Source organism: Pezoporus occidentalis, unplaced genomic scaffold (genome assembly GCF_034315485.1).
Source record: "Pezoporus occidentalis ecotype Australia unplaced genomic scaffold, CSIRO_AGI_Poc_V1 ctg7, whole genome shotgun sequence".
Lineage (NCBI taxonomy): Eukaryota > Metazoa > Chordata > Aves > Psittaciformes > Psittacidae > Pezoporus > Pezoporus occidentalis.
In genome coordinates this window covers 4,690,464-4,717,196 of record NW_026916052.1, presented here as the reverse complement: position 1 = coordinate 4,717,196, position 26,733 = coordinate 4,690,464, and the positions used below count along the sequence as shown (strand labels likewise).

Sequence of the window (26,733 nt, the reverse complement as noted above, 5' to 3'; positions counted from 1 at the left end):
ATTTTATTAACAGCACCTTTTATTTTCCAGTAGGAGAAATAACACCTGGAAGGAAAGGCTTTGCACTGCGATTTTGGAAACAGTTCCTGAAAGGTACCCAGCACTTCTTCACAAGAATGCTGAGCATCCTTGATTACTAAAAAGATTTGAGATTCATAAGCACCTTGCAAAAGCCACTCAGCACCTCAGAGGACTCAGCTTTTTATATGCAGTATTAGTGCTTTCTGAAGATCAACATTACAAGCAGCTTTAGAAAGGTCTTGTCAATTCAAGCTTTTGTAAAATGTGACATCTGCTCCCTTTGCAGACAAGACATTACTGATTGCCAAACTGCACTGATCAGGAGCGGCTTCCTACAGCCTGCTTAACAGTCACTGATGAATGGATACAAAAAGCAAACACTCTGTGAACATATGCAGGATTGTCTGTCAGGCTTGCTGGATAATAACACAAGAGGAATGTTCTTCTGACCTTCCCATCCTGGTAATCCTCCAGTATAGACAAATGTAAGTAGCGTGCATGAGGATAAACAATAATTCTAGCCTGCCATACAAAATCATGTGCTCCACTGAGAAGTGAGGTTTGATGGACAGACAGTTCCAGGCAAACATAACATGAAATCATATTTTAGAAGAAGAGATATCAAAAAGGATAACATATTACATTGTTACTATATAAGCCTGTTGTACACCTACAACTGGAGTACAGAATGCAGCTGACATCCTCAGCTATAAAAGAGTATACTTATTAAAGGTATGAAAAGGAAAAAATCACAGAAGGGCAACAAGTAATGGCATGGAATGACTGAGAGGCCAGGACTTAGCAACCTGGAAAGAGAAGACTGAGGGGGTTTACAACAGTTCATTTTATGATGCTAGCAGCAGTCCGGTTCAGAACAACTTGGAGATGTTTCCTCGGGCAGCAGATAGTTGTGTAATGTGGAATTCACTGACAAACCACAAAAGGTTCAGGAAACCCCTTGCTTGATGTTAAAACATTTGCTTACCCTATTGTTACTCTTCCTTAGGCAATGATTTATGGCTCATGGGTATTGCATAGGAAAATACTAAGACTTAGATAGTAATGAAACTTGTTCTATGGCTTCTCTAGCATATTTTTTCAATGCAGTCTGAAGTCTGCGCTAGATTCCGTTGGCAGAATCATTCTGATTTAACAATGCCAACAAAAAAATGAAACTGACACAATTGCTCTAAGGAGAATTACATTAAGCAACTCCTCAGGGCAGAAATATCTGTGAAAAATGTCTGTGTTCAGTAGCAGTGACTGGAAACTTTCTATTGTGCAGTAGATGGGTTTCGTCCTCATGTAGCAGAGAACAAGTGCCAAACTGATTTTGAAGGATTGGGATAAATGCCACAGACACTGTAAGCTACTGGTAGCATTCCCTAGTCTAAGGATAATTGCTAAGGCATTCAATCTGCTCTGCTCTGTCCCTTCCCTGCCATTTCCCTTTTCCCTCTTTTGTGGGCTTATGGATACATTACTGTGTGATGGGAATGACCTGCCTTTTTCAGACTATCTCTTTGAAAGCCACGCTTTTTGCTACTGTTGTTGCTCTTTTTTTCCACAAAACCACAGAAATCAGGACCCAGGCAAATCCCACCCATAGCTACTTCTCTTAGTGGGGGACTGCAGTGTCCAGTAAGAAATGCAGCATGCAGTTGACAGGCACTTGTTTGAAAAACTGGCATTTCACACTTGGGATGACTCAGACCTCTGGCACAGAAGAAACACGTTCTGAGTGCCAGGGATTCCATCTCTGGTTAGCTTAATGTATGAAAGAGATTTAGCATGGTAATAGCCTAATTTTGCAGAGTGAAAGGCTTCCAATTCCCAGCAACCAATTTTACACCTTGGAGAAGGTTCAGGGCTTCCTGCAGGTTTTATTCCCTTATCTTCCTTGCCATGAGACCTGATGGCATAGCCCACAGCTCCCTCTTGGGCTGTGTGCTGTGTCCATAGGCAGCAGCATGTGGCTGGGTTCTCCTGGGTTCTCCCCGCTGGGAGCAGGGAGGTGGCCCAGGGCATGTTCACGGACAGCTCTGGGAGCCCCAAGGGGCAACCGTGACCCTGCTGCAGATGTTCATGGGAGAGGTTAGGCACCAGTGCTTGTGATGGAATCTCTCTGGATTTGCTCAGCATGCTTCAACCATTCATCTACCATCTGCAACTCTAAAGTGGTATTGGAAAGAGATGTGCTTTCACAGAGAAAAGAGAAGCACTGGAGAGGTCACAACTGTTTCATGGGGATGGACATTTCGGATATAGGATAGATATGGGCATTTGGCAAACTGCTGCAGTGCCACACATGATGGCACACCACATGACCACAAACCTTTCACCTTCCTCTAGGTTTCTAGTTGGGTTTTTTGTAACTTCACTGTAGTAATCAAACCTATCTGTAAAGAATGATAAGCACAGTCAGACCTACTGCCTGCAAATATTCTTATGTACTATCCAGTCCCACAAGGGTCCAAGAAGATAAATAATGCTTTCAGAACAAATTGCCAGTTTAAACACATTATAGACTGCAAGGATTTATATAAAAGCAGCCTCATGCTAGTAAGTGAGAACTTTATTATCTAAGATTGTTTTACGCCTGTAATAAAAATGTCTGCAAGCAGTTAATAGTAGAATGTTTTACTTGTCATTGGCTTTGATTGTTGAATCATTATGGACAATGTGAAATATATTGAAATATATTGAAGAGGAAATATATTGAAGTATATTGAAGGGGAAATATATTGAAATGTATCAATGGGAAAAAGGAAGACCTATGAAATTTGGAAGTTGATTATTTTGCTATTCAAAATGAGCAGAAAGCATTTCCACATTTTTAGCTTTAGATAATAATTATTTTGTTTTTCCACAGCCCCAGAATCGTTTTAGTGGGCTAGATTTTTTTAAATGCATTCCTAAGGCTTACAAGAAGGATGTGCAGTCACTCTGTAGTGGCAGAGGTTGTTTTTTAAAACTCATCATCTTATAAAATTGAAAAATAATATTTTCTATGTGCCAAAGCAGTATGCATCTTCTCTGAGACTAAGGATTAAGGAAATAATAACTATTTGTCTGGCTTTTACTCTATACTTTCTTGGCCAAGCTTCTCTATTATAAGGTCTCTGGAACCTTTCTACTACTCAGCAGCATAGGGAGTTAGTGAGATGTTCTTTACATTCATTCACCTACCTGAGCAGATCCAGGCCTTAGGGCAAGCAAGAATTAGTCCCTTGACTAAGTTTCTGCAGTGTAATAAACTAATGCCTTCATCATACAATTTCCTTTCTGAGATGCTTACTCCTTGCTTGCCTGGATATTCCAGTTAGTTTCTTTTAAGAATTTAAAATTAAGCTTGTTGATAACCTGAAATTTGTTGTACTTAATCAGAGTGATAGTACCAAACTAGAGCTACACAGACTATTTGTACAGCAGAGTGTATACATTCAGAAAAGAACAGACAGTGCTTATAACAAGGGACGCTAAAGGAAGGAGGACTTCTTAGTCTTTAAAAATTTGTTCTAAATTGTTAATATGGGCACCAGGCCCAAAAACAGAATCAGGTAAACTGGATTACCAAATACCTTCTCTGTCTTGTCGGAGCATCTCCCTTCAACTCTAACATTTTTCCACTAATAATCCAAAGCATCAAAAGAAAGTTTCAAAGCAAAATTTTAGACTACGTTATCAATCTTTACTTCTGTTTGTTAAGATATCAAAATCAAATGGCAAGAAGCAAGATAGTAGTCAGAATAAAATGATTTTTGAAACTCGGGATCTTCCTCTTGCCAGCACTAAAAATGTTTTGGAACTAAATACAATTTCCAGATTTGCTAACTTCTGAAACAATGGCAGAAAACAAGTGTTTGATCCATAATATACTTCATTTATTTTAGCACGCTTCATTATTTTTCCAAAGATTCTTCAAAACAGGATGTCTAAGCCTAATTTTATTTTAACCTCAGACTATTATTCCTTTCCCAGAAAAAGCTGAAATCCACAAAGTACAAGCAGTGCTTTTTTTTCTACTGACTTCTGTTCAGTATTTAGGCCAACCACTTATGCATTGCTTTTTTTCATTACCAGCAAATCTATTTTCATTATCCCTTGTGCTGATTCTCAGTTAAACAGAGAGAGCGTTCAGAAGCTTTCCACTGCTACTCCTGAAATGTTAAGATCAATTTTTTTATTAGGTTTTTAGATTTTATTTCCTTGGATGTTTGTGTTATGAATAATCTCTTCATTTCTCCCAGACTTCCCAGTATTTCAATAAGCCTCAGGTTTAAAATCTTGACCCTCAGCAATTCTCCATTAAAAGGGAGATGATATGGGGGCTGGAATAGTCATGGCTAAAACTAAGTAACTTGCTTATTTTAGTGAGAAGCTTTCTGTTTAAGGATTGGTATCCAGAAACTCCCACTGACTTCACTGGAGCCCCATTATGGATGGATAACAGCTTGTGAGAAGCCACAAAATGAGAATACTAATAATAATTAAAAAGCACCAATAAAAAAAAAAACAACAAAAAAACCCAAACAAAAAACAAACCAAGAGAGAGAGACAACGAGGAAACAGCAGAAAGGAACAGAGGGAGGGAGTGGGAAAAGGTTTATATTTGCTGCAGCATCTTATTTTTCGTAACACAGATTAAACCTAGAAATTGCAAGACTCTGGTTTTCTCTAATGTCAAGCAAATTGCTTGAGAGCAATTGAAACCTGCTGAGAAAATCTGTTTTCTACTATCATCTGTACAGTGTATCACACTACAGGAGCTACCATTTAGCTCAAGAAGTAAAACCTATGGGAGGGCATTACCTGTGTGAGCTGTGTGGGCACTGCCCTGGGAGGAGAGGGGCTACAGGAGTATGCTGAGGAACTGGCTCTCCATGCCTGACCAGCCCTGAGGGAGGCTGGGTTGTCCCCTGGTCCCTGTTTGGAGCAAGGGTTGTCAGCTCCTGCTGTCCCCGGAAATCACAGCAAGAAGCAACCTGCTCCATACTGTCCTTGTGCTCAGGAGCCAAGCTCTCTTGGAAAAAAGCTCAGCCACTGAGTCTGACCCCTGTGTAAGGCAGGGGCTCCAGCTGAATTGCTGCAGCCACGCAGGAAACACCCATGCTCCTAGAACATCATCCATTCACTAAAACGATGTTCGCTTACAGAGCAGAGGGCTGAAGCAGCCCACATGCTGCCCCGCCTGAAGCAAGGGCGGATGCTCAAGGGCACAGAGCAGTGTCCATACTTCACATGTGTGCATGCACAGGCGTGCCTGTCAGAAGCTGCAGAACCCATTGCTCATGCAGATGGTGACAGAAGTGGGCTGTCAGGCATCTCACACTATGCTGCCTGCCTGGCTGTTAATGCTGTGACTGCTACACAGGACCAAAAGCACCATGCAGCAGACCTTCAGCAGCACCGCCTTCAGTACCCGAGAAGTGAGCGTGGGTACTGCAAGAATGAAAGGGAGAAACCTCTCTTGCATCTCTTGCTCTTTCCACATCTCAGAATAAGCCATTTCCCAATACACCTTTTTGCTTCTAACTTTACGTCTCCAATCTGAAATAACCTTACAAGAGTAAACAGCTGCAAAATAGAACAGCAAACTGCTCTTCACAAGTCTCAGTATTTAACCAGCCTATGTCATTCTCTAAAAGGCAAGTCATTTATTAGCTGACAAAACTCCTATACATGGCAATAACAGTAACTCACATATTTAAATATGACCCATCAGCTTTCTTCTAGTGCTACAGGTTACGGAGCTGAAGGTTTAAATTCCTGCTCCTAAAGTCAATTCCTGCTCCTAAGGTCACAAAAAATCATGAAGAGGTATTTAGGAAAAGTTTATCCCTTTCCTTCAGAAGCAAATGCTTCCCTTTGCATTCATCCAAAATGCAGAATATGAGGCTGTAGGGAAAAAAGAAACCTCCAAAATTTTTCACAGAAGTAGATATGATTTTTAAATGAAAAATAATAGTGTTATCACCTTTCATATGATTCACTTGATATGACTATCTATTTTTCTATGTAAAAACTGAAGAACAAATTTGCAATGAAAATCATGCACCTGATATTGCCCATGACCTCACCAAATAAAATTGATTTCTTAATAAAACTCCCAAACAAAGGTATGGATGGCATAAAATACATGATCCAATACATACTTCAAGTTTATCACAATTTGAATAGGCTTATTAACAAAGGGTGAAAGCACATTAGTAAGAAAGAAGATAATACATTTAGCATAGTAAAGCAGAAAGCCTATACAAATGTTCTCAGTAAACAGAATGAGACAGGATCAAAGCATATTTGAGAACGGGAGAGACTGCGTTTTGCTCCCCACCTCAGATTCGCAGCTAAATTGTACAGGTTTTAAAGATACCTGTTTCTCAGTTCTTTATATTATCATTTGCAACAGTTATCTTAAACCCTCATAAATGCTGGTGGTTTACTCTCCCTCTTTACCAAAAAAAGCAGAATACAAGCTAATACAGTGTTTTAGATTCCAATGGTTTGCCTCTGCTCTTTGTGAATTTCTTTACTAAGCTCAAGGGTCGCTGTGCTCTGGGAAGGAATGCAAAATGCTGCAAAATGAAGAAAATAACTATCAGGGAAGATGCACCGAGAGAAATGACCACCGCCTGACAAGGCAGGGCACATGTAAGCAATGTCCCATTCTAATGTATGCGCATACCTAATCTGTTGGAGGGGTTCCTTTTGAAGAGGGCTCGCAGCAGGCTCTGGGCTTCTATGCTCAAGAACTGTGGCATTCCCAGCTTGGCTCTGAAAGAACACAACACTTGAAAAGAAAATAGATTTTTCAAAGATTTTCTCCGTCCCACTGTGGTTTAAAAAGTGGAATTATAGCAGTCAGATGGGCGGACACACGACTGGCGACCAAAGGCTACCTAAGCATAATGCAATACAGAGTGAGCACCTGACCTTGCTCCATTGAAGCTAAAGACGGTTTTAATACTGGCTTCACGAGAGGAAGATCTAATGAATCTCACAATACCTTTTGCAACCTAAGTAGGTCATTTTCCTATAGTTTTTTTTTTTCTTCACTTTTTTAGCTTGCTGGAATGAATTTGGGAATCAAGAGGCATTTAAATAAAGAAAACTTCATGAAAATAATTATATGAAACCGCACATTCGTGAAAGAGAATAAAAGTTTTCCCTTGGTGATTTCATGCTACAGAGAAAATATGTAATACTGAGCAAAGCTAACCTTTAAATACTTATGTCTGCACTTAACATTAAATGAATGGGAAATTTGCAAAGGAAAAGATGTGAAATTTGGCAACAACAAAACATAAGATATCCTGCAGAAATTTGACTGTTCCCACTTGTGGATAATGATGTTGCTACAGAAAGTAAGATACAGTTCTTAATTTAAGACCTTCTCAGTAATTCACTTCCCACTATTTTTCTGAAGGCAATTTTAGAGCCACATGCAGGCATCAACTGTGTTCGCTGTACCAAATTCATGCCTTATGCAGCTTTGAAAAATGCATTATGCATATTATTATTCTCTACCCTTCACATACTAAGGACTGACTGGCTGCCCAGAGAGTATAGTTAACTCATAGAAGAATGAAAGCAGTTTTGGTACTCACTTGAGAATGAGTGCCATCGTCTCCTTTCTGTCTTTTCCCTGGAAGGGTAACGATCCTGTCAGCATCTCAAACTGTGGAGTAACAACAAAATCGTAAATCAAATGAGCACTGAGGAGATCTGCATAGCGGATAGACACCACACCCACCTTCTCTTTCCAAAACAACCAAAAACTTGAGGAAAAGAAATGGTCCAACTAGCTGTACTTCAGAAAAAGAATGACACAGGGAGTCTGGATTGTGCAGAACATGTAGGACCAACATGACTCTTTTGTTCAAAAGTGCTGTTGCAAACTGCTTACACTGACACTTGGGATCAAGTTTTGGTATGTACTGGAAGAAGTGTCATACGTGCTGTTTCCTCCAGCATCCGTTTTATGGCCAGTGCTGGAGATGAGATATTTTGGCTGGAGGGACCCTTAACCTGAATGAGTATGGCTGTTCTTAGGTGTTTGGCATGGACTATGGTGCAAGGCAAATGGGTTGAACATGACACTCCCCATCGTTTTAGCTTGAGTTGCATCACCTTTTTTGATGGAATATTTGCACCACTTAAAGATGACAGTAATGTACTTTGCAGGAGAAACATGCACAAACCCTAAATTCTCAAAGCATCTGAGTGTGGTTTTTAATCTCCTGCTTTGGTTCCCTTGGCTGTATGTGATGGATTTTGCAAGTGTCGTGTTTAATTGAACCCAAATCTCAAAGTAAAACTCAGCAATCATCATCAATTATTTGCCTAACTCGCAAATGAAAACATCAATCAGTTATGGTTCCTTTGAAACAGATTAGTGCTTTCAGTAAATTTGACAGGGATTGTAACAGCAAAACCAAACCAACCAAAACAAACAAACAGAAAAAAACCCGAGCAACTCCCCCCCCCAAAAAAACAAACAAACAAACAAACAAAAAACCCAGCCAAAGAAACTTGCATAATATGGATTTAATACCAGGTCTTTCACGCAGCTCTTGCTGCAGTGTTTCCTGTTGGTATGAGTGGCAGCTGTTTTCCCTAAGTGATGTTGAAGGTTATCCTTCACCAGATACAAAGACACCAAGAACATAATTCAGCCTGGGCACAAAGGAGGACAATGTCCATTGAGGGTAAGGAGAACTGCTACTTTATGTCCATGTCTCTGGCTTTGGTCCTCTTCTACTGTAATAAGTACCTACTAATTAATATTCATGCTGTAATTAAATACCTATTAAAGGCAGGACAGACTGTGCAATCCTTATGTAGTTTCTGTACATTATCATGTAAGTAGCTTCACTGCTCTCAGGAAGCACGTTTGTGCAAAATAAGGATCCTTTCATTACCAAAACCTATGTCAGATGACCCCACAGCCTGACTCTTCCCTTTTCCCAGATTAAGTATAGCCATACCGTAAGAAAAATGCAAGAAAACATAAAAAAACCCTGTAACTGTGAAACTGTTACACTATTCTGGGGATGAAGGCAGAAGTTTAGAAGCCAGATAACTAATTGACTAAAGCTAATTGAAGAATTAATCTGCATTAATAACAAATTACCTTAAGGCAATAAAGCAAATGGTAGAACCAAGAGAAAAAAAAAAGCAAACCACTTTTAAAAGTGTATATGGCTAACGGGTATAAACAAAATTTGGAAAAAAAACAAACGTGTTAACTCCTGCTTTGTCTAGGAGAGTCAAAGAATTGTTGCCGGGCACAGCTGGAGGAAATCCGCTCCCCTTCTAGAGAGAAACATAATGGGGGAGAATTTTAGAAACTGCCTAAATGACACTAGAGCTCAAGCACCATTTTCAGAGCAATTCTGACCTACTACAACCTTAGTCCTAAGGTTAACTGCACTTAGTTGTAAGTGTTCAGATATACTGGGGAAAAGGAGCAGAGAACATTGCTTCTCAGGACAGCAGCAGAAGTGGTACGTATTGCACCAGCCCCTCCTCATGATTTATTAAGAATTTTCGTTCAGGGTTAAGTACCCAATGTTCACTTATACTTGCTCACGTTACTTTGTCATAATAGATCTAATTTAACAGCACTAGCAATGACTGCTACAGCTTATTTATTTTGGCAGAAATGGGCTTGATGGTGCTCATGCAGATGATATAGATGATACAGATATAAACCACTGTTTGGTCAGTGACTACATGGGAAAAGATGACTGTAGTTCTCACCCACCACGGTATCACAGAAAGACCTTGTCGTGGTTTAAACCCAGTCATTGGGGTTTCCCCGCGCAGGTTCGAATCCTGCCAGCTACGCCAATCTGAGTTCAAATCTCAGTGGGACCTCCAGAATGTCTGACAATTTAAATGGCTCATGTATTCTTGCTTCTATCATAAGCCGAGGACGGGGAAAAATGACTGCTACTGCTGAACCCAGGACAGACCTGTAAATGCACTGTGGCTGCAAGAGGCCAAGAAAACTGAAGGCAAGAAATTCAGATAGTGTCCAAAAGAGAAACAAGGAATGAAAACAGAAATGTAAGTTGCAAGAGGGAACAGGCAAAATGACGGTTCTGGAGGTTGCAGAGAATATTTACTGTGCTGCTTTAATGGTTAGCACTTTGTTACCACATGTCTACAATTACACAGGTCTAATGCTGAGATTAATTCAGAAGAAATGCACTTAATATCAATATGTAAAACGAAAGGCAGCTGCACGAGTTAAATGTACCAGAGCTTTTTACTTCAAGAAACTCAACTAAGAAGCAGCTGAAAGAAAGCATTGGTTTCTCAGTTGCAGTCCTGATTGAATCTGTTGTAGGTTAAAATGAAAGAACAAGACTGAAACAAAAATTAAATTAAAACAGTTAATCTCATCAGTTAAAGATACCACTTTACTGCACAACAACCTGTTTTCCTGCTAATTTTTGCAAAAAATCAAAAATCTTGCTAAACCTAAACATGCAAAGAACTCTGTATTTATGTGCAAGGGTGTTAACAGCAAGTAGTATGTGTCACAGCAGGTTGAAGAGGAGCTGAGCCTAGGTGTGAAGAAACACCGTAGTATTTTTGGTTATTAGAGCAGACCATATAGTTTTGCTGGGAGACTTCAGTTTTCACCCTCCCCTCTTCCCCATCTGTATAAACCATCTGTTTGCTGCTTGCCTCACAATGATTTTGCTTCCTGGGTATTCTGGAGGGCCACTTTCTATTAGCTAGCATTTTAGAAGGCTGTGCTTCCCTCCATCCTTGACTTGCGTTCTGTACCAATATTCAGCAAGAAAGGCACCACTTACACATTCACTACATTGCTGACAAGTATAAACACATTTCTTTTTATTTGGGACTACCTACTGAGTCACCACACTCCTTTTTTCTTTAATCATATTCCCCTCTGCTCACAAAGCGCACAGTGTTTTCTTCCCAAACTGAAACAGACTCAACTTCCATGAGATCTGTGGCCTGGTAAATCACCCAATATGATGAACTACAGAACCAATGCTTTGGCAGGTCTTGCAAGAGACATGTTATGGTATATATACGCATTTTATATTGTGCAGACCAGTTTATGTGGGCTCAGAGACGGTAGTGTGGGCATCAAGACTCTTGCAGCACAGCTGAAAAGGTATTAGTCATGTACGGAACTTTCTGACAATTTAAGTCAATCGCTTATTCATGCAGATCTTTTGATGTAAAGCTTTTATAGAATATTTCCTATCCAAAATCTCCAATGTAATGAGTAAGGTGCAGGAAGGTATAAAATGAAACCTGCCTGGTCTTGACAAACCACGTAAAATCATCAGCACAACATTTTATGTGGGTCCTAGCAGTCATCACCACATCTTAAATGAGAGGCAGGTACTGTCTTCTAGAATACTTGGAAAGGGTGAATTTCAACATTTGTATAACTATATCTACTGACACATACTAAGCTACCAGCAAATGAACAGAGTATATAATAGTTTTAGTGCATAACAATTAATAAAATAATTCATAACATAATTGATATGTCAAGACCAGAATTTAGTCTTTTTCAGACAAGTTTGCTTTGATACTAATAAACACAAAATGCCACACTTCAGGTTGCCTTCAAAGATCATTTGCTTTGATTTTAGCCTGTGCCCTAGTTAATGCAGGTTGGCAAAGACCCACTAGCACAACCTAACTTCACACTGTAGCATCAACGTCTCTTCACACAACAGACCGGACAAGAGAGTGTTTGGTTGTTCTTCTGATCTGATGTCTAGTTTCCAGGCCATTTTAACACTATCTAATACATTCCCTCTTGTAATCAAAATTTTAGGTATGAAAATTACACTATCACATTCACTTCCTTTGAATCTATGCATATTTCACCAAATGATACATTTTCTGTACATTTCATACTGCAAATTGCTTAGAGAGAAATGCTAATAATTCATCTGGATACCATTTAATTCTCTTCAGTTTTTCAGACTGGCAAAAAAAGAGCTTCCCTAATAGAACATACAAGTGACAGACCAAGAAAAACAAGGAGAAATTAGCAGAGTGAAAGACAGCATTGCAAAATCCTCCCACACTTTAGTGTATGGAAATACTCCTTTTCTGTCCCAACCAGTTAATCGTTAAAAAGGAAAAAAAGATTGAACTTATTAGAGCTATTTTTCTCTAAGATATCTGGTAGCATTCAAAGGCTTAAAGCATCCGCTTACAGTTAAAAAGCTTTCACTCTAACTCATCTCCTTTTATATGGATTCTTATCTTTTCTGATACATCATATCCCTGTGGGAGGGGGTGAAAAGAGATAGAGGAAAAAGAAACCCTAGCAAAAAAACAGGGGGGAAAGGGCTGAAATCATTAGCAGGTGAAAGAAAAACAGTCTATACACCAAATACACCATCAATTAACTGGAGACCATTAGTTTTCACATTGCTTCATAACCTTACTTTGGTGACACCAGTTGTCTACTTTTGGGTAAAAAAAATTAAATATACTCTATGGATTGGGGCATGTAGGATAATATATAGCTACCTAAAATAGCTTCCATATGACATGGAGCTGTATTCAAAGAGCACATTGCTACATTAATTTATGCTTCCACCCTGGTTCTGCAGGGGAGCCGCGGTGAGGCGCAATGTGAGCCACAGCGGCAGTGCCTGTTAGTGGCCTTGCATCGAACATTTGGGTAGACATGCAGCTTGTACACTTTGAGAGAGAGCAGCAGCACCTGTGTTATCTGAATATCCTTGTAAGAGTAATAAATGCATGGTGTCTAAGCTCAAGGGGCAGTGCTATGCTTGACAGAACAACTCTAAAGCAGTCATATAGCTTTTAAAAAAACACTGTGTCACAAACCAACTTCTTGATCTTCCGTTTGTCCTCCTCAGCAACAATGGCAGCACACTCTGAAGAGGTGTAGGAGGAACCAGGTTAGCGGCCAAACAACTGATTTTAGATGGCTGGCTTGAGGAGAGCTCAAACCTCTCTGAAAAACTTTCCTGACACTTCATCCCAGTGTCCAATACTACAGCACTCACGAGGATGTTACTGGGTTCTTACTAGCCAAGCAGCTCCACTGTAGTAAGGTATCTCTTGCTGAACTCTTCTTAGGAAGTGTTTTCCAGGGCCTCACTTCTTAAGCAGCAAGGAGCCGAAGCAGCTCCTTTCTCTTTGTGGTGCTTTTCCCTGTGATGTGCTCATAGATGGTATAGGTATCAATTAATTTCCCCTGCAAAACTGTATCAAATACTATACTATAAAAGAGACACAAGAGATCCACTTCATTTACTTTGTTTTGTAAAAGATGTCTATCTCATCAAATAAACCACCAGATTAATCAAGCATGACTGATTTTTTTTGTAAATTCATACTGCATTTTAGCTAAATTTTCATCGAGTTTTCATGCATAAAGAATGAATTTGCAGTTTCTCATACTGATTCCATTTAAACTACCTCCAGAACAGCTTGCAGGACTCATAAAGGTTAAGCAACAGTGGGGAAAAAATGCGAATTTTGTATAGTTAATCCAATGTAAAGACATGTAAGAAAAAGATGGATTCCTAGCTATTCCTCTGTGTCAGTCAATACAATTGTGTCTGTTTCTACATAGTTTTAAAATCAGCTTCAGCATGCACTGAGGACAAAAGCAAACATCCCAAACTAGTCATAATCAAGACATAGCAAAATAGTACAGAAGAAGAAAGGAGGATGACATGGTGCTTGTATGTATTTGTTTTCTGTTCTCACCAGGAGAAAAGAGAGGTTTGTCAGTCACAGTTTCCCACCAACTAATGAGACTACAGGAGACCCACTACTAGTTCAAAAATTATCTGACTCATTAGTGGAGCAAGAGTCATCAATGCTGATGTGAAGACAGATGAATGGCAGAAGAATCACTGAGGTCCTGTGAAATATTTGGAGTGCTGTCTAAGATATGGCCCGTTAAATTTATATTTTGTAGAAGAAAAGAGTAAATTTCTAGGTTTCTCTAACATCTGAAAATTCTCTAAAATCTGAAAATTGCTGCTTGGGAAATTGTTTCCTAATAGGAACCAGGTTGGCAACTCGGTGGGTGTTTGTTCTGAAATGCTTGTGTTCTTCTGAGCTTTCCCTACCGTGTTTCTGTGCAGTAGAAATATTTACGGCTCATGGTAACCAACTGAGACAAACAACTGTAAGAAGGAAGAGAGACAATCTGGGGCCAAATGCTACCTTATTTACTGCCCGGAGCAGCTGGTTTGCTATCACTGGTGCAACAAAAATGACCAAGCAATCATTACACATCTACTTTTCTATCAACCCTTAATTGCTGAAAGCAGTACTTTTATCTGAGGGATCTGATCACTCTTACAGCCACCCCCCCAACAAATAAACACAACTTTTCCACTACCATGAGGACGCCAAAAGACCACCAGTCAGCACTCTGTGTGTGTCCTCGTCGGTTGACCACCTCCGGGGCCATGTACTCTATTGTCCCACAGAATGAGTATGCTCTCTTGTCATGGTCGATGGCTTCTTTACTTAGACCAAAATCTAAACAAATTGTAACAACAAAAGACTTGTCAGGTCTGTAAGAATGATTATTTAAGCTTTTACTCACTTAAACTGTTCAAACAAATCACACCAAGTAGCCAACGAAGCACTCTCTGTGTGCAAAAATGGCACAGACGTGTCTGTGCTGAAGCTGGGCTGATACGGAGGGCCTGGGTGGCATTTTAATACATCCTCAAAATAGGTTTATCATTTTCTCTGCTCAGAATGAGATTCTGGCCCAAAGAAGAAGAGAGAGTTTAAATAAGCAGAGATACCCAGCTCAGATTTGGTGAAGATAATGCTGGTAAGAATTTTGCTTAGATAACCAAAGCATTAGAAATAATAATTCTAATGGGATGCCTTTCCAGGTGTTCTCTGCACAGCTACAATTCAGATAAGTTAATCTAGACTAAGCAGACATATTGAAGCATCCTTCCATCCACAGTGGTAAGCAGCCAAGCCTGCATACTTCAAGAGTACAATCTTGCCAAGAAAACACTGCATTCTCCATGTGCTATGCAGCATGGGTGCTTGACAAATTGCCAGAGAAGTCCAACACTCAAACTCTTCTGGCTTCTGAATTCTTGTAAGGAAACTCTTTCCAAGCAAAGACTAAGATGCAGGGAACATACTGCAGAAAAAAAAATCATCTTAGAGACATGAAGTTTTTCCTCACATACCTGTTATCTTAATGTGGCCCTCTTCATCAAGAAGAATGCTGTAAAGCAAAAAAGTTCATTCATTAGGCAGGCACAGACTGCAGTTAACAAACATGAACAGAACATGCTTAAAACAGATAAGGAAATATGCAAGACTCAAATGCATGTGTAAACAAACCCTCAGTGGATTATATGCCTCTAGAAAGAAAAATGATCCTCAAAGGTCTGTCTAGTCTCATGGCTGAAGCATGCGTGGCTTGCAGCAGTTGCATGGAGAGACTCCTTAATCCATAGCATGCTCAGGGCAGGCATGCAAGCTGAGCTCAGAATGAACAGAGTGTTCAAAGCACACAGCTGCAGAATATCTGCTTCCAGCAGGAGAAGAAGTTGCAGGTTTTCTCTTCTTCTCATAATAATAAAGGTAAGCACACAAATAATTGCTTGGACTCACTGGAACTGAAATTAACTGCACAGGTAGTCAGGTTCATGCTGAAGTAATAAAAGTGATCACAGAGTACAATGACTAGTCACAGCGTAACTGCATGGATCTTAGCTCCTGCTAACTTATTCTGCCTGGAAGCATAAATGAAAATTCAGCCTGGAAGCTAAATTCAAGAGTTCTCACATTTGCCACCTGCCAATGTATTTTATTCTCACAAAGACACTCTGAGAAAAATTACTGTAGTTCACAAAAATTGCCAGTTTTTATTGAAACAAGAGAGAACACTGACACCGAAAAATTATGATTTTTGGGGGGGGTAATTTTTCTGCTTATAAATACCAACAGTAATGAGGGTGGTGTTTCTTCAGTTCTAGTTAGATTTAGTGTATTTCTCTTTTCAAAATGGTCTAGCAAGATGTCAGCTATTTTTATATTCCCCTTCTCCTAGAGAGTCGCTTTAATCCAATTATTCAAGAAGAAAATATGACAGAAGTGAAACAAACACATTGGGCTATACTTTTGTGAAAGGCTGTCTCTGTACCGAAACATATTTGAAAAGAGATGATCTTCTGTCATTCATTTGTGTGCTTAGAACATACTGTTATTGTGTAATTCATCAAAGGCCAGCAGTTGAGTCACTACTACGTGTTGGATAATTAAAGCTATTCCTTTTTGATAAATCATCTTTACTTCTATTCTTTCTCTCCAGCGTTCTTGAAGTTGTAGCCTATAACAGGCATGTTTAAATTCATTACTGTGACTTCAATCCATAAGCAAGAGGCTTGTGCTCCAGAAAAGCACAGAACAGAACACCTGCCAGTGCGGAGGTGAGCTTGAACGTATGAACTCCACAGACCTGACTTTGGAAAAACAGCAAGGGAGAGTACAGCTCACAGAAATAACCCAACATTTTGCCCCACACCTGGAAAATCCCTATGAATAGCAATGCAATTCAACGGTTGTGGGGTTTTCCCCAGAAACATTGGTTTTATATTTCATAGAATCATAGAGTAGTTAGGGTTGGAAATGACCTTAAGATATAGATTTCCTATTGAAAATCCTTGCTGCTTTTCTATGTATACAATACATGTCTTTTCATACCTTTCCCGTCATCAGAGTGTTCATACCTTACCCTCACTGAAGGTATGGAGCAATACCAGCACAGTTATCAGATGGATAATACTGTCTTAGGTTAAGTCAGCCAGCAGCATATAAGTCTTTCTCACACTCAGTGTTTGCATGAACAGCAACATAAATGGGTCCTGGTTTCCTAAGGGTGTTTATCCTACACACACACACACATACATATATCCCTCCTCTGTCTCATTTTCCCTTACCACCCTTACACAGTGCCCTCAGCTGCCTGCAGTTTCCCCTGTGGCCCCTGGCAGCACCCTTTGAACAGCTGGGTGTTTCCATGTTTGCCATCTACCAACACATATAACGCCACAATTATGAACTGAAAATTACATTTCATGTAAAAGAAAAGAATATGCTAGCAGTGAGAGGGTAACTGTTGCACTGAATTAGCTTAGAGTGACATTAAGAAGCAAAGAACAATGTACCTGCGTCTAAGCATCCAAATTACAACAGACAAATAGTTTTCCTTTGACTGTAGAAACAAACATTATCCAATCACACTTTGTCTTCTCCTTTTATCTTTACTGTTTTACAATTCTTTTTTATCCCACACTGCCTGTAGTAGAAGTTCTATTGTGACAATTACTTTAGCTATGGTTTGCAGGATCAACTAATCTGAAAGAAACTAATATTATTTTGCAGAAGGGAAAAAATAGAAGTTGTTAATGTGATTCAGGCTATCTTTCCTCTAAACCAAACTTTGAGATTATAAAAAACATAAGTAGTAGACTACTTTTAAATCTTAAATGTAATCTCATTGAGTGATAGCCTCTCACTGTGAGAATTTTCCATTTTATTTGCTCAGTTTAAGGCTTTTACAGGATACTGTCATTGCCAACCAGTTCTTTGTTTCAAAACAATAACAACATTTTAGCCTCAGGATCATCCCAGAAATCTTCAAACTGCTTTTACTGACCTGCTGTCCTAAGCATGACTACACACAGACTTTGCATTTATAAAGCTATTTTTGAAAGATATGGTTTCCAATTAAATAGATTACTTGATTTATCCCCAGGTACAAACTTGAGGTATACCAGTCTGGGTCACTCCCTTTCCTGTACAACTGCTATATTCATGTAAACTAATTTTATACTATGAAAATTGTATCCAGATTCAAACGCATCACTGGTATCTATTTAACTGTACATCAAACACCATAAACCATATACTCAAAAGTTAGGAGATACAAGCATAAGGGCTGCCACCTTAACTTTACACAGTGATCTCACTTTATAAATATAATTTAGTTACATGATGATAGTTTTTGTTTTCTTCCAGAGAAAGAACAGGTAATACCCATGGATTTTAGCAGAGTAACACAGTGAGGGGGACAGCTAGCTGCTCTCAGCTTAGACACAAATGCCCAAAGAGCTGGATTCCATTTATTCCTTTTCAACTCTAAACCTAGAGTATGTTCCTTTTCAACATGCTTCTGTGTAACAATGGTAAATCAATGTCACCTTCCTTTCTTGGGTGAGCTCTAATTTCTCAATTCACTGATCCTTGATCTGAGGCACTGCAGCTTGGTCTGAAGAAATTTTAAGTGCTCTCACTTGCAATTGAAGTCAGTGAAAGATGTGCTTTGAAACAGAAAGTGACACTCAATTCTAAGAACGCTAAAAATCAGGTTCTCCGTATCTCAAACACAGTGAAAAGTTTTGACATGCACTTATTTTTCTCCTTGGTTTCTAACTTCTCCTAAAGCAAAAAATTATGGCATTTGCCTATAAATGAAACAGCACTGTGACTTACAGTTCAATATACAGGCTCTTATTTGGACACCTTCTAATAGCAGCTTCATGTATCACATGTTAGCTTGAAAAACAGCTTCATCTAACTCCAGAAAGAAAAGTATTGCATGATTCAGACTAATGCTCACTAGAAAGAAGGTCTGAAGCTCAAAACCTATAATCAGAATTATTCTATAACGTACATGTTCGTTGATGCTGACCAAATAAAATAGCAATTCAGAATGAAGTTGAAACTGAAGAGCTGCTGGTAGACAATGAAGCAGCATGTGGCAGTGGCAGCTATAGTGTGACTGCTCCTTACCTGCCTTTCATACTAGTAGCAAACTGTCACCTTTCTCCCTCCAGTTGTTTAATCTGCAGGAGGACTTCCTGTATTTGCCAAAGACTCTCTTTTTCAGTTTTGGTTGCATAAACAAGACTGGGAATTTCAGTTATCTGCGACAGGGTCTTGAGCCCAAAGGACTCTCGCTACATACATCTATATGAATTCATATAGTACTACTACTATTATTTTTGTAACCAAAACAAACATACAACTGAATTTAAAGTTTAAATCAGATAGTACTGTGCTACAGATAAATCTCCTCCCCTTCAAATTCTCACCTACAAAGTCCACCTTCCATCATTTTTGGTCTCTTTATCCATGAGCATGAAAGCAATAGCACTCCAGTGCAAAGAAAGAGATGCATATTTTTTAATTTCATGTCACAGAAGGAAAAGGCTGCTCTGCTGTTAAACTTCGGAAGTGTAAGCAACAGCCAAACAGACTGCCCCCAGTGGTCATCTTTTTTAAATGACAGCAAACATTACATTAAAAAGGCTGGTAACTTCGAAATGCTGTAGCCTGTTTTATTTGAGCTGACACAGAAGATGCAGGCAAAGAACCAGGCAAGCGGCATGAAATAAAAACAGTATCACGTCACTCCGAGTGATAGCACTGAGAGTGTCATTTAGTCTACTGATGTACTGTAAATAAATCAGAGAAAGAAAAGTGCTCCATAACAGCACATTAGGAGTAGAAAACAGCTGCAAATACAAGGGAGAAGAATTACTGGGAAAATATTTTGGATCATTAATATTAATAATGAAGTGGTTTTAAAATCCCAATTATCACGTGCCTCATGAGCTAATATGCACACTAATTTTCAGAGAGGCTCATTTAGGAATGGCTACAATAAAACCGAATGGTGCCATGACACATTTTGTATGAGCTGAAAGTGCAGCTGCTTTGAGGCATTGTACCGAAGCAAGAGGAAGGCCAGATTAAATGCTACAAATGGAGAACAGTGGCAGTGAAGTCAAAGGCACAAAAATCTGAATGCCACGCTGAGATAATTCACTAAACTGAAGGCCAGGCACACAGAGGTCCAATCATACTGGAGCACAGTCAAAATATTTTGCCTCATGCTAAAAAATATGATAGGAAGACCCTACTGCTCATGGTGAGGGTCTTCAAGTAAAGTCTTACATATAAGAAGGAAGGCATAGCCTCTGGCACCTTCTGACTTACTCGTGTGACAAGGAGCAGAAACGACCTGCATGTATGTTTTGGTTCACTCTTTCTTATTAACTTACTTTTCTGGTTTTAGATCCCTGTAAATAATTCCAAGACCATGGAGATGGTCTAATGCCAAGGCCAGCTCAGCTAAGTAGAACTTGACATCCTCTTCTGTAAACATCACCTAGAGAGAAGGAAGAGAACACATCTATTTACCGGACAGTGGTGAGCTGGCTTGCATTAAACAGCATGGAGAAGAAATTATCTAAGTCAGGAATGCAGGAAGGACCATCGTATCAGGTTCAATTTTCCACAATTTGTCTGAGCTCACATTAACAATTCTTACCAGATTTTCTATATAAAACAAAACGTAATCTGTCGAGTAACTCTGTTCCTTAAAACATGCTGCTTTCATTCATCTATTTGATCTGTTTACATGACACCATGTTGTAATAATATGAACATGGTTCTAACGCTGCAGCCTTTGGAAATGAATGGCAAAATTCAATACATTCATTGCAGCTCTTATTTCTTTCATATCTCTTAATTTGCTAAAATCTTGGCATTTGGCTCCCAAATTCTCATGAAATAACACAGTGCAACCCCTTCGGGAAATGAAATGCTTCCAAATCTAAGCATGAAGAGACTCAAGAAATGGATTTAAAAACCCATGCATTGAGAGTTCAAGGAATCTCAGTGCAGATGACCTAAGCAGTGCTGCACTAACATTGAGGATCTGATGAGATCTAAACTGAGGGCAGCTTTCCTTTCTATAGCAGATATGGATACTCCTAACACTGAAAGCTCTGTTTTAGGTGGTAAGAAACTTCTGTAATTGAGAAAACACCAAGCTCAGGAAAACTCAGATGGCAAGAAACCCCTTTGGTTCAATTTTCATTATATCCCAGATGTTCTCTTTAATTAAATTTCAATACATACAAGGATAATAATGAAGAAAGAGAAGCTGGTATATTGGATACACAAGTGTGAATACTGTGTATGACAGAAGTAAAATGAGTCAGCTCAACACAAATTTAGATGTCATGTAAATTTAAGTATCTACAATAGAAGTTGCTGAGCTTGTTTTTAAAATTAAGGATCTGGTCTTGAATGTTCTGAGAAGCTGCAGGGGGCTGAGAGCAAAAAGACAGTATTCAGAGAACAGATGTCACATTATTTAATTAAGTCTATCACTCCAAAGGCTAGAAAGGAAAAGGATATAACAGCAAAACCTCTGACTAAAAATATAATTGGTCTGAACGTAAAAACTGCATTAATTATCAAAATAAATTTGAATTATTCATAAGGTTCAACATAAATGTAGGCAAGAAGTGAAGTCAACAGAATCAGGGGAAAACTAATCTATACAGATACATCTAGGTAAAGTCAGATGTCTCAGAAAAAAAAAGCAGGAGAGAGATAATGCTGTAGTATATGGGATCTGATTGAAAGTCCACTGAAATCAACACCATAAGTAACAAATTTCAAGCAGACCAAGTTTTCCCATATTTTTTTCCCTTGTGATACCTTCACACTAAACAGCTGCAAAGTATAGGTACACAACATGAGCTGCAATCACTGAAAAAAGATGTAAAAGGACTGTAAAGTTAAGAGGACTCATTCTTCATAGTATAAAGAAGAGAACTTGGTGCATTGCATTAGAAAAGCTTTGGGAAAAATGTGTAAAGGAGTACAAAATCTCAGCTGTTCTCTTTCCCTTTTAAGTTTCCTGACTGTGCAGAACGGGTAACTGCCCTTTGTAGGTAAGAGTCACTTCTCTCTTCTTCCATGAAACAGGAAAGCCCCTTGCTAAGACAGCATGCTGCCTCGTTAACAAAGCCTGATTTCATGACAAAATAGCACAAGGATATTTTCAAGTTCATTAATCTTTTTCCTCCTGCTAAAAAACAACTGATACCTTGTACTGCGTATCGATTACTTGGCAGTGTAATAAGCCTGTTGCTAACGTCTGATTGCGTTAGCAACAAGCCTTGAAAGCAAATACTTGGGATCCTCCCCAAGCTGTGGTGCACACAGCAGACTGCAGCATGTCACCAAACTAGCAATAAGATGTGGGGGAAAAAAGTCAGGGAACTTTTGAATAAAAGCACTGTTTCACAGCTTTTTTAGTCCACCAGTAACTCCACAAATCAAGGAGAGCTAACATAGCTGCCCCTTGAGATGGCATTTGAAAGGCCCCTACCTTATCTGTAAAGACTGTGTGTTAGGTGGTTGCTTGCACCACTGCCTCCACACCCTAGAAAGAGATCAAGGGCTGGGGACATCATGTTAGAGACAGAGAACGCTGGGGCACAACCAAGCCCCAGGGTGGCAGGCATCCTCCCTGGAGCCTTCTGCACTGCCTGCAGGGCCCTCTCTGAGGCTAAGTGCAGGAGGATGCGCTGCTTCAAACAATGCAGACAGAGGCATTTGCAGACAGTCAAGTGCTAAATGAAGCTAGAAACCCTACCACTGCCACTCTCTTAAGGCATTAGCAAGACTTATGTTTGCACTGTTTTCTGGCTGCCTCCTTCTCCAGCAGCAGCACCTCCAGAGGCAGGAGCTGCAGAGGACAAGGAAGGGATGGGAGCCAAGGGAGGTGATGGAAGCAGCGGCTGTCCTCAGGCATGAAGGAGGAGAGCAGGTGAGGGCTGTGACAGTCACCCTTCAAGCCCCAGCCAGCATGGTGCATGGCCTCTAACCTGCTCCCAGCAGCTGCTGCAGGAGACGGCTCCTCTGCTGCTCACTGGCTGACACTACTGCTAGCATACTTGCTGGAGAGGTCAGCCCTAGCCTACAGCCTTCTCTCCTTTCTGCTGGCAGTTGTGTTTTTCCAGTGGTTTTGTCCCTATCTCCAGGGCAAAATGTACTGGGGATTGATTTCTCAGACTGCTTCTCATCACGTGCAAGATATATTTTGCAAGCAATGAGTTTGGAGCTATTTTGCTATGGGGATGGCTTATTAGTAGCACAGTTTTCTGCAACAGTGATGCTTAAATGCTATCTGCTGCACTACCTATGGCATAATTTAAATGCAATGATTATGAACCTCTTAAAGATGCAAGATGATAACATTCTATTACATATATATTGCAGGAATATTCACATCAACTTAACCAAAGTTCTGGAAATCCAGGAGAGTCTTTCATTTCTAAGTTAAAAATCTATTGGCTTACCTCTTTGGAGAGTCTTGTGAAAAGGTCCCCTCCCCGCAGGAAATCTAGTATTAGATACAATTTTCCCTCTGTTTGAAATGCTGCATTAGAAAAGGATGGAGAGGTTGAAAGCTTGAATCATGATAAAGGTCTCCAAAATATGAATTGTGTTGACTAGCAGCATATCATGCATGACATTAGCTTCCCTGTCATTTCAGCAGTTTGAGAGCAGAAAATTTCTGTATAGAACTAAGCAATCAAGCTTAGGCTATGGGAATAATGGTATCAGTTGAGAGACAATACATTACTTATATATTAATTTCCATGCTAAGCACCTATGAATTAATATTGCTTTCCACTGCACAAGGAACCAGGAGTCGCTAATGGCTAGGCATAGAGAGAAGCTCCCAGCCTTGTGCAAGAGGAGGGCCTATCCAAAATGTCCTCAGAAGACCCTTTACAGTAATAAGGGGGCTCCTCGGGAGGCTGAGGAGGCAGAAGGAGGCAACTCCAGCAAGACACCACATTCATGTACAAATATACACAAATTTGGACTGGTGCTGATTATTAAAACCAGATTTTATTTAGATTCACTAGCTTTCTAAGAGATACCTGACAGCAGGTGAGGGGGTTGGCAGATGTATACTCGCCAGCTACCCCACCAACACTACCTACTACCACATCAGACTTTATGACAAACATATTTTAATGGAGGAATGGCTAAAACTTACTTATACTGAAATTCTTCAGCAAAAATTAAGAATTTCACACAGGTAGCCTCTATGACTTTGTTAGACAGTCATAAGTAGGCAAGGGGTATCTGTATGAAATTATAACACATCTAGTCACAATTCCCAGACCAATTTAAGAACGAACATGAACTATATTTTATTATAGTTACCATAATGAAGCTTGACTATGAAAGGATGATTCACTTCTGCCAAAATATCTCTCTCCATTTTTGATCGTACCCGGTCCCGAACTACAAAAAAAGAACAGCAAGAACAGCGACATATTAAGATTCAGAATGGTCACTAGGTATGGTACTGGAATGAGGTTCAAGTGAATTGGATTCTGCTTCTCACTTTGCTGATGGCTCATGGTGTGGCCTTTGGCAAATCACATCTCTCTAGTGCACCCTCTTTCTGCCCGTCTTGTCTGTGTACTAAAAGTAAGCTCTTCAGGAAGGCATCACATCTTCCTCTGTAGAGAACTGCCCTAACTAAAAGGACTACAGCATTACAAACAATAGGAAAGTGATTGTGCTTTGCAGAAGAGAAAGTTAATGTGAAAATAAAAACTACATAAAATTCATAACTCTTTGTCATTTAAGATTAAGTAGAATGTACCAGTCTCAGAGCTCATCTGGTTAACCTTGTGGAAATTAACTTCCTGTATTGTGCTGATGCTAGCAGCGTTTATGAGATATCACTGAACAGCACTCTCTGGAAGTGATTTATATAAATTTTTCTTTCTATAAACATTTTAAGCTTCAAATAAACCATCCAAACAATAAGTGATAAAGAGGCTCATTAAAAACAGTAAAAAAGTATTTTTATGTATAGAGATAAATCACCTTTTGCCAGCAATAAGAAAAACACTTTTTGTGGTTGAGGCGAATAGGGAGTAAGAGAGTAAGACACAGAGTTACGGGGTGAGCTGAGTTCAAACTAATCAAAACTGACACTACAGATTTCATAGCAAAAACATTTAGCAGAATGTTCAGACATTGTGGATGAGTCAAGTTCCCCCATTATCAGCTCTTGATCTTACAGATTCATTTTTCAGTCAATCAGAATTTTACTAATTCCATAATGAAAGTATTGAAATTTTCTTTCCCTGTGTAACACAATGCCAATACCCTTTTAAGGTGAAAGCTACAAGGACTGCTATTCAACTATTTCAGGTGGTAAAGCCTGAGATCTCAAGTGAGATTCTGTCATCGCCTTTCATGTGTTGCGGAGCTGCTGAGAAGCTGAGTACTCTCGGCACCCAAGTAATGAACACGCTGTAATTAAACTACATATTCTGTTGCAGTACTTCAAAAATTGGTGCACAGGAATCAGTCCAAAAGAGCTGATCTGAAAACCTTAAATAGGAGTGGAGGGACACGTGGATTTCTTGCTAATTTAATGCTTTACCTAGGTCAGTAGTGACACAAGCTTTACTAGCTTGTTGAACCTAAGCTACCTTGTAGATAAAAACCAAACCAAGGGAATCTCAGAATCTTAGCCTTATCTCACAAGGAAAAATCCACACATAATGCTCTCACAAAATGCCTAATTTGTGTGAAGGCAGACCATTTCTTATGCTGTAGATCAGTGATGGTCACAGGTAGGAATTCTTGTTGGAGGGGTGGGCATTACTGAACACTCTACATGGGATATTTCCCATTAAGCTTGGTGAGATAGCCTAACAAAATGCCTCTCTGCACTTGCACTATGCAGGCATGAGAACAGGCTGGAAGAATGGCATCATGCCCTCTTGTCCCCATCATTTCAATCTCTGAATAAGTAAAGACACATCTGTTTGGCCAGGCACTTTATTGAAGCCACCTGCCATGTGCCCTGCTCACTGCTGTGGACCTGTCAGAGTGCCACACCACCATTCTCCCCACATGCATACAGGAGGCACAATGACATTAAAGAAAAGGCCATGTCACCACAGAAGAAACCTCATTCTCCAGTCATGGCCCTGTAACCCCTCTGAACCTAGTCGCCTCCAAAGCTGCTCTAATCACCACCTTCACAGTGGCTGCCAAAAAAGATAACTGGAACCTGTAATCAGGACTGCAGCTTGGCATGTGAGTTGGTGACCTGCCCTGACCATCTTCCAGCATCAGATACTGCCTGATTAAAATGCTCTGAGGGCAGAAGCTATATAGGCTCAGACTTTTAAGCAGTCCTACCACCAAAAGGACCATTAATCATACTCTCTAGAGAGGCAAAAAGACTTGCTTCCTCCCACTGTCCTTTTCTTACTCTATTACTTCCGTATGCTTGGGCCATGCCTGATTTTAACCTCCAAAGTAGACTCCCTAGAGGTATCTACCTGCTTGCACCAGGTTACATGCCAGAGGGCACTGTCAGAGTTAGTTATTGTACTGTATGCTGCACATCAACTGTGATACTGAATAAACATGGAAGGTTTAAATCCCCTCTCCCTTTTGATTTGTTATTAATGCTGTCATAGCAGGAGAGAAAACTTATTTTCTCTCACTCTAGATACACCTAGAAATAGGAATTCCCCTGCTCTTCTGCCCACCTGTATTTTGAGGGTTGGGGCAATGTGGGTCTGATATTCATCAGGAAAGATTTTAAGAAAAGATGGCACGTTGACATATCATTGAAACAGCATGAAGGTCTGGCTCAGTCTGACTCCTCTGTCATCCTCCAGCTACGGTGAGTGGGAAAGTGCCCCTCCTACACTTCAGAGATTTTCTTCCCAGTATTCAGTGGTCCCAGTCTGATCCACTGAGGGAGTCTCCCTTCTAGTTCTTACATCCTGGCAGTCAGATAATTAA

The 26,733-nt window shown here is 39.8% G+C and overlaps 1 protein-coding gene across 7 annotated transcripts in view; it reads right to left on the bottom strand.

Annotated features, from left to right (window-relative positions):
- RPS6KA2 (ribosomal protein S6 kinase A2) overlaps positions 1-26,733 on the bottom strand; it is a 296,460-nt gene that overhangs the window by 44,016 nt on the left and 225,711 nt on the right. For all 7 annotated transcript variants that reach the window (XM_062641935.1, XM_062641934.1, XM_062641936.1 and 4 more), the window contains 7 exons: positions 24,112-24,192; positions 23,232-23,311; positions 20,133-20,239; positions 15,246-15,283; positions 14,423-14,565; positions 7,629-7,699; positions 6,707-6,795 (listed from right to left, as the gene is read on the bottom strand). In XM_062641935.1, the coding sequence (XP_062497919.1) occupies positions 6,707-6,795; positions 7,629-7,699; positions 14,423-14,565; positions 15,246-15,283; positions 20,133-20,239; positions 23,232-23,311; positions 24,112-24,192 (609 nt within the window). The remainder of the gene's footprint in view (positions 1-6,706; positions 6,796-7,628; positions 7,700-14,422; positions 14,566-15,245; positions 15,284-20,132; positions 20,240-23,231; positions 23,312-24,111; positions 24,193-26,733) is intronic.